This window comes from Netta rufina (assembly GCF_964035555.1).
Source record: "Netta rufina genome assembly, chromosome: 1".
NCBI lineage: Eukaryota > Metazoa > Chordata > Aves > Anseriformes > Anatidae > Netta > Netta rufina.
The window spans coordinates 124,867,723-124,875,849 of NC_140123.1; the positions used below are offsets into that span (position 1 = coordinate 124,867,723).

An 8,127-nucleotide genomic window follows, 5' to 3' on the forward strand; every position below is an offset into this window, starting at 1 on the left:
GAGGAGTCCAGGAAGTCTGGGCGCTCTTCAAGAAGGAAATCTTAATGGCGCAGGAGCGGTCTGTCCCCACGTGCCCAAAGACGAGCCGGCGTGGAAGAAGGTGATGTGACTATTTGCAGCAAGGACTAGGTTTCCTCTATGGTCTCAGGATGATATAGCTCACGCAAATATTCCCCGGGGATGGATTATTTTTTTTTATGTTTATTTTATTTTACTTTGTACAAGGGAAGCTGCAAATTTTCTCTGTCTGTGCCTTTGCCCTCTATTTCTCTTCTGATGGTGTACATGGCTGCTGTCTTACTCTTGCACCTGTATTTTTTGTGTTCATCCATGTAGCTGTCAGATTGCCAGTCACCTGATCTCTGTGTAAACATTACATTGATGTTTTCATCTTCTCTTTGATAGTTTGATGTGTTCTGGTCATTCAAATTAATTTCAATATTAAATTATCCTCTACTGAAATATATTATACTTAATATTGCACATAGTACACATAAACGTAGTATTAAAAAATTATCGTTTTCTTTTCGTTCTTTCTTTCTTTCTGTCTTTCTGTCTTTTCAGCACACTTTCTTCTTCCTCTCTTCTTCTAAGGAGGGGGAGTGAGAAAATGGTTGTGGTGGAGTTTAGCTGCCCAGCAAGGTAAAACCACCACACTGCTACCAGCTATAGCTGAGTGACCTTCCCATCAGCTGTTCTGCTGACTTCTGTGAAAACTGCTGTGATTTATTTTTTTTTTCATTATGGGTCTAGATCTCTCCTCATGTCCCCACTACATACCAGTCCTGCTTCTGGTATCTGAATTTCTCCTTTGGTAGCAGCCAGAGTGTTCTCCCATACTCCATTAAAACAGGATCTGGTTTGTTCAGGTCGCTCCCCACTGTGTGTCCTCTGAGCTTTGTCAGCTTCTGTCCAGCCCTTCATTTGAGGACACAAAGTTTTCATGTTTTGGATGCTGTAGCTCACGTAATTTGCTCATCTATATTTGTTGGATTTTCCCCAGTCTTTGTTTAAAATGTGCTTCCTTTTAATGTCAGCATACGGGTTCTGTTTTAGTATTAAGCCTCTCTTGCTTTAGATGGAGCCTGTGCTTCCTGTACAACCCCCTGGTGCTCTCTGAGTTGCCCAGTTCCTGATTTACACTACTTCTGTACACCACTTTCTCCGTTACACTCTGCAACTCTTGCACTCTATCTGGTCCTGTCTGAGGGACCATGGATGCCAGGGACAAGTTGTTCCAGGATTTTCCACTTAAGGTTTTGTTACCGTCGATACAATTTCTTCTTCCTGACCTCATTCCTTCCTTTGCCTCAGACCTCTTGTTGAATAGACCTGAGAATTCAAGCACGTCGTTCCAAGAACATCAGACTGGGTGGCTATCAAGATTTTTAAGGTAAGAAATAAGTAGACAAAAACAATTAAAAAACATACAAATAAGAGCCTAAAGATGGCGTTAATCATACAGCCATAAAATCACACACAAAGAGATAGATGGAAGGAGACCTCTGCATGTCTCCAGCCCAACCTCCTGCTTACATTTGGACTGACTCTAAAACTATATCACAAGGCCTGAAAATTAACCACTATTAACAGAGCATTTGGGTCTTCCAGGATAGCATTCCTTGGTACCGACAACATCTCCAGCCCTTTGGCTTGCAGCAGGGAGCAGCATTCCCTCGAGGATGGAGCTGTGTGGTACAGCAGCGAGCAGCATGCGCGTTGTCTTCGTGCTTCTGCAGCTGGGTAAGTCCCCATCTGCTCTGGGAAAACACCCTGCTGATGCTTACAGACTTCCCACAGCCCAGGTCCCACATGCTGAGCACAGGGTGCAAAACACTGCCTGGGCAAAAACTTGTGCATTTCTGATCATAGATTTGATGTTACCAGCTTGCTCAGTTTGACTGCTAATGTTACTGCAATTGATGAACTTTTTAGTGCTCTTTTCCCCGTAATGGAAGGTGACTGAACAAGGCCAAATCTGCATTTCTAAAATACTCAGCTTTGATTCTTCTGGTAGCAGTGAAAAGTCTGAAACTCTTTTATGCACCCTAAAGCCAAAAGTATGGCAAAAGACATCAAGATACTCGTATTAATAAAGTTTATAATTTCTCCATTTTAGACCAACTAATCATTTTCCATTACCCAATGTGTGGTTACTGAAACAACTGCTATTGGCAATGCTGCAAACTATCCACGTTCTTGGGGGAACGTGTAACTTGTGGAAACCCCTCACTTAAACTCATGTAAACTTTTCCTTTTACACTTTTGGGTGCTCCAGCACTAGAACAACTGAGAGACTTGCAGCCCCATGCAGGCGAGGCAGTTCTGAGAGCTCACCAGCAGTCGGGCAGGAGACCACAACCCCCTCATTTCCAGTCATAACTCTAGCAACCCCATCTCCTTCTGTCAGTCTCCTGCCAAATTTTCTTTCCAGTGAAGGAAAGGAATTGGTTCTTCCACAAAATCATTCCTAACATTTCTTCAGCCTTAGGCATCTTACTTCTTTTACTCTCACATGTCCCTCAACCCTAGAACAGGAACCTGATGTTAGACAAATCATTTTCTCTTCCTTCCTTCCTTCCTTCCTTCCTTCCTTCCTTCCTTCCTTCCTTCCTTCCTTCCTTCCTTCCTTCCTTCCTTCCTTCCTTCCTTCCTTCCTTCCTTCCTTCCTTCCTTCCTTCCTTCCTTCCTTTCTCTCTCTCTCTCTCTCTTTTTTCCTTCCTTTCATTTTCCTGGGCTTCCAATCTTACTCCATGTAAAAACTGGAAGAAGGGGTGACCAACTTTTCCAGCACTGCCTCATCTTGACTAGGGAGTGAAGGAGAGGTGGTACATGCAGCCCTGCTTTCGCTGCCAGCATGACAACTTAATCTTGTCCAGAGGGAAACAATTGTTTCAGTAAAACTGTTGACGTCTCAGAATTGTGAGTGTTGGTGAATCTACCATAACCACTGGCATTTTCCCTGTTTCTAACATATGTAAAACAGAATAGCAATTAGTCAGATAAAAACCTTGAAGTGGAGCGGAGGGAAGCTATGGAGCTGAAAAGGAAAGGGGTTGGTTGATGAGATAAAGAAAGGAAAAAGTCAGAAACTGAGGGTAATCTTCTCAGTAGCTGGAAAAGGGAGGAGAGAAATCTGCATCTTCCTGGAGCAATGGGAAGTATTCACTGAACCATCCTTCAGAAAGCTAATGTATGCTAATTTCTAGGGCATATTGGCTTTCAGGTCTGACCCACATTATGGCTCATCAACAACTGATTGGGGTTGAGGGAAAGGAGGTGATCCTGAACTGTAAAAAGCATGACAAAGATGTGACCTGGAAGTACAAGAATGATGCAGGATCTTCTACTACTATTATAAAGCTTTCAGCAAGGAAGGTATTTAAAGGTAAGTCTTCCAATTCAAGACCCATTCTCCCCAGTACGTGGCTAAGAAATCTCTTCCCTCCTAAACAAGCTTATTTTTCCAAAAGGCAGAGCTCCAATGTCAGATCGATCTGAAATAAACCAGAATAGCAAGTATCTGAAGGTGTCAAACTTGAGGATCTCTGATGCTGGCACCTACATCTGTGAATATGGCTCCGACAGTGACAGCATCTCACTGCATGTCGTTAAATGTGAGTGACTGCAGGGACGGTATCCGCAAGGAGGTGAGGGGGGAGGAGACCACAAAGCCCTGAGAAACATCTCTGCTGGCATTCTTTATCCAGATGCACGTCTTCAGGTCTGGGCTATCAGAGCTCACTTCCCCTCCATTGCCAGGTCACGAAGTCTCAGTGCTCTCTTTGCTGTGACGCCTGTCCTTCACCTGCATGAGGAGGAGTTGATTCACTGCCTGGGCCTTTTCTCTTTACAGTGACCATCTCTTCAAACGGGCACTTCCTGCCAGGTGATGACCTCGAGCTGACTTTAATGCACAACTCACACAATTCTCAGCCCCGTTTTAGCATCACACTGTTTAACAGTCACAATAGCATAGTGACACCTGACGTCTTGCAAAATGAGGTCCCTCAAAAATATGTCCTGAAGGTAAATCAACTGCAGCCTACGGACAGCGGGACCTGGATATGTAACATGCGCTCAGACTCTCCATCGATTAGTGAGAACATCTCCTTTAACGTGAAAGTACTAGGTATGTGACAACAAAAATGTAACCTACATGCAGGCTCTGGAAATGGTGTTCCTTCCAGTTCCTGCGCCAAGACATCATTTTCCAGCTCTGTCCTACATCTCCTTCCATTTCCCTCTCCAGGCTTGGCCTAAAAGACCTTCCTCTGCTTGGGATCTGTTCTCAGCTTTGGCTCTTTAAACCTATTCTCAGACACTAACTGCTTACCCTCCCTGAGATATCCTGTGGCTTTCCTCTGAGTCCTCTTTCAGCTGAGCACAGGGTGCATCTCTCCAGGCCAAGGGTGCGAATGGGGAAGGACAGCTGTGTCTTTCCTTGCCTCTGTATTCCTGTCTCTTCTGCATTCAGGATTTGAGAAGACACTCTTGGAAAGAATGTATGCAGCTGTTGACAGCACCGTGACCTTGTCATGGCATCTGAACTTCCAGAAGATCGGGTGGAAAGAATTTTTCACAGGACAACTGAATTGGAAAGAGGAAAATGCAATCACTCGTGAGCTACTTGATTTCAACGCCACAGCAGATGGAGAGCTGCGTGAAACTAAAAAACATAGCCAGGCTTTGGTTGAGATACCTGAAATGAAACGTGACAGCGCTGTAAAAGTGAAAATCCTCAAAATCCAGCTGAGGCACTCTGGGGAGTACACGTGCCAGCTGCTGTACAACAGAAGATACATACAAAGCAAGACAGAGCTGGTGGTGATGCAAGGTGAGAGAAACAGAAGTGGATTAGGAGATGAGGAGATGAAGAAACCTGGAAGCCACAAGAGTATGCATGGACCAATCTTCCCATCCTCTCACTCACCATTTTCTTATCTTTCCAGTGTCTGCTAACCCTCCTGGGCCACTCCCTAAAGGGGCTGAGATGACACTGGTCTGCCAGGTGTCCAGTCCCATCCCACCTAATGTCCACTTGCTCTGGGAACGTGTTAATGGGACTAAGATGGACAGCAAGAAGTCAAAACAGAGTGAAACAAAGGTGGCGGTGAAGGTCACTGCTGCAGGGATGTGGAACTGTCACCTGATGGAAGACAATAACATGAAACTCAGCCTTAATTACACCGTGGGTATGGAAATGAGCATCGTATCCCCACCTCCACCCAAAAGCCTTAAAGTTCTCTTTCTATCTGTCTCTGATGACTTTTCTCCCTTCACAGAAGAAGCTCCTGCTTGGATGAGCTATACAGTAATTGGAGTGATTATTGGAGCTGGTGTGTTGATGTTTGTCCTTGCATGCCTGGGCATAGTGGCTGGGATGAGCTGGCAGCGGAGAAGGGTGAGTGCCCTGGTTCCCGTGAAGGATAAAGAGAGAAAAATCTCCCCAGACCATAGGAGGAATCTGATTTTCTCCCTGGAGATAGGGCAGAATAGATAAAGGGTCAATCCTTACACTGAAAGAGAATGGTTAGAGATGGGCAGTCTGCAGATAGTGGCAATGTCAGAAAGTACCTTTTCAGTGGAAAATAATTTAAGCATGAAAACATCCAATCGTTATTTATCCCTTCTCTCCTGGCAGCAACGGGCAAAAAGGATGGCACGAGCAAGACAGTACTTGCTGGAAAAGAAGACGTGTCAATGTCAGCAGTAAGTGAGGGCACCTGGAATGGGCGGACTGGTTTCAAGAGAGGGGAGACGGGAAGTCAAGTGGGGAGCAATGGAGCATAAGCTTGCTTGGTGCCTACACTACAGCTGCATTTCAGTACTCTCAGCTCTTTCTCATGTTATGTGTATGAGTTATGAGCTACATTTAATGAATTTCCTGTTATATCCCAAACCCATGGTGGTATTGTGCTGGCAAGCTTTTGAGCAGAAATTTCACTTGAATGAGTTTGATGTTGAGACATGTTGGCCAAACCCAAGCAGGAGCTCTAGAATCCCAGTAAATCTGGGACCTGGATATCAAGGTTGTAAAGATCAAGGTGAAAGACACACAACCAACCACATGGACAAAACAAAACAAACCAAAACAAACAAACAAACAAACAAAAAGAAAAACAGAAAAAAAAAAAAAACTAATTTAAAAATCCATTATGCCCATAATATGGCTCCAGTTGTGCTATCACAGTGCTGAACTGCAATCTGTGAAAATCACCAATAACCTCCTGGGAACAAGGAAAGAGAAGTTCACAGAACACTGTGAGCCATTCCCTCTCCCTAATACACTGGGTGATACGAAATACGTCACCATGTCCTAGCCCTTTTCACGGGGGCAAGGACTTCTCAGCAGAGGTTTGCCCTTTTCAGGTCTTTAAACTTGTGTGATATCAGGTCTCAGAAGCAGCTGTGGAGAAACATTGGCAGCTACCTTACCACTGCAAGTGGAGAACTAAGGACAGTATAAATAATTGCATGAACCAGTTCAAGAGGTGGAAACACACAGACCTTGACTTCTGCTCGACTTTAACTGGTGACAGTGGATAACTGTGATAGTTTCACCTATGTTTTTTTTCCCCGTCACTGAGAATTCAGTGAGAATGAATAACTGGCAAATACTACTTCATAGTTAGGATGTGCATGTGATGAAAAGCTGGTTACCATAACATGTGGAAGAATTCACCTCTCTACACTGGGCAAAGGCATGGGGGCTGGCTGGCTTCAGGGTATCACCTCTGCGACATTGGTACTAATGCAATGCCTTTCTCTTGCAGCCGGATGAATAAGTAGTACTGCAGACTGACGAAGCCTCTGACTGTCCCTAAATACCTGCCAGCCCATAGTGCTCTGTGGATCCACCTCCCCTTCTCTTATTTTGATACCATTCCTTATGCCTTCATTATTCTCCCCATATGTATATTCTTCCCCCATGGGGGGAAGTCGTCTGATGAGGAGCCAATGCACGAGACAAGAAACCCTTAAGGGTTATGACTGAGCTCTACAAGGAGGGACACTGAATAGAAGGGTATATATATAGAGATACGCTTGTATTTTGCTCATGCACTTAATTTGTCCATCTTGTGGAACTGATTGTATATGCTTCTTTTATCCACCTGAATTACAATAAATTACTTCGGGATCGTGGTGTTGTTTGCTTGTGTTTTTTTTTTCAAGCTGGACTAATTTTTTATTTTTATTTTTTTTCCTGAGGGACAGTCTTATGGCTCAAACCTGCATTTCTCCCTTTGGTCTAGGAAGTAAGTTTGGGGAAAGGGGTGACAAAGAATTTTGTGGAACAAAGGATATTTGGACTGCGTAAGCCAGCAGATGCCTTTGGGAAAGCCCTCCCTGAAATGTCTCTCTGTTGTCTCAAAGAAATGAGAAGAGGGACTGGAAAGCCCAGGAAATTGACAATGGAAGCAGAAGAAAGAAAAATGCTGTTAAAATAGGTAGACAGAAGTCTTGTCTTTGTATAAGGTAATTCTCCTTTCTGCTAGAGATGGGTCATAGAGGCCTTAAGGTCCTACAGCTGTCACTGACTGTACTCCAGGTTTGCTAATTTGCTCTGGGCTTGCTGGGGAGAGGCAGAAAGAGACACAGTGCTGCAGAATGGCTGGTGCTAGAGGAGGGGGTTTCGCTGTCACCATCATCTCAGCAGGGTAGAGTTGAAAAAAAGCACAGGTGGCTACAACGGCAGAGCCACCACCTGTGAGCTGGGGGAAGTCTACCAGTCACCCTCCCTGTCTGAAAGCTGCCACAGCCACTGCTGCCCCTGCAGAGGGGACGCAGCTGTGGCAGCAGGTGTGAGCCAGCCCCTGGGCAGCCACCACCAGTGCCCTGCTGGCTCCTCCACCACCGTCTTCACACGACACGGTGCGAGGAAGGCACACCGATGTCTTTTTCCTTCCCATAGTCTGTGCTTGTGCACACAAAACTACACTGATTTTAGAAAAGAATAGTTCAGTTGGAAGGGACCTACAAAGGTCATCGAGTCCAACTGCTTGACCACGTCAGGGCTAAAGAAAAGCTGAAGCATCTTGTTAAGGGCATTATCCAAATGCCTCCTGAACGCTGACAGGCGTGGGGCCACCACCTCACCAGGAAGCCTGTTACGGTGTCCAGTTT

At 45.0% G+C, this 8,127-nt stretch overlaps 1 protein-coding gene across 1 annotated transcript; it reads left to right on the forward strand.

The window, feature by feature from the left end:
* Positions 1-1,312: 1,312 nt before the first annotated feature.
* On the forward strand, positions 1,313-7,020 carry CD4 (CD4 molecule). Its single transcript, XM_084283609.1, has 10 exons — positions 1,313-1,393; positions 1,612-1,743; positions 3,227-3,392; positions 3,478-3,617; positions 3,857-4,132; positions 4,478-4,837; positions 4,953-5,195; positions 5,286-5,404; positions 5,645-5,712; positions 6,777-7,020. Exons 2-10 carry the CDS (start codon positions 1,683-1,685, stop codon positions 6,790-6,792), a joined length of 1,449 nt encoding a protein of 482 aa, XP_084139735.1. The 5' UTR covers positions 1,313-1,393; positions 1,612-1,682; the 3' UTR covers positions 6,793-7,020.
* Positions 7,021-8,127: the final 1,107 nt, after the last annotated feature.

Excerpts from the sequence above, each read along its gene's own strand:
- CD4 (XM_084283609.1), top strand. The coding sequence starts at position 1,683 with ATGGAGCTGTGTGGTACAGCAGCGAGCAGCATGCGCGTTGTCTTCGTG. Across the intron at positions 4,133-4,477 it reads CTTTAACGTGAAAGTACTAG|GATTTGAGAAGACACTCTTG; the intron begins GTATGTGACAAC and ends TTCTGCATTCAG. Across the intron at positions 5,405-5,644 it reads TGAGCTGGCAGCGGAGAAGG|CAACGGGCAAAAAGGATGGC; the intron begins GTGAGTGCCCTG and ends CTCTCCTGGCAG.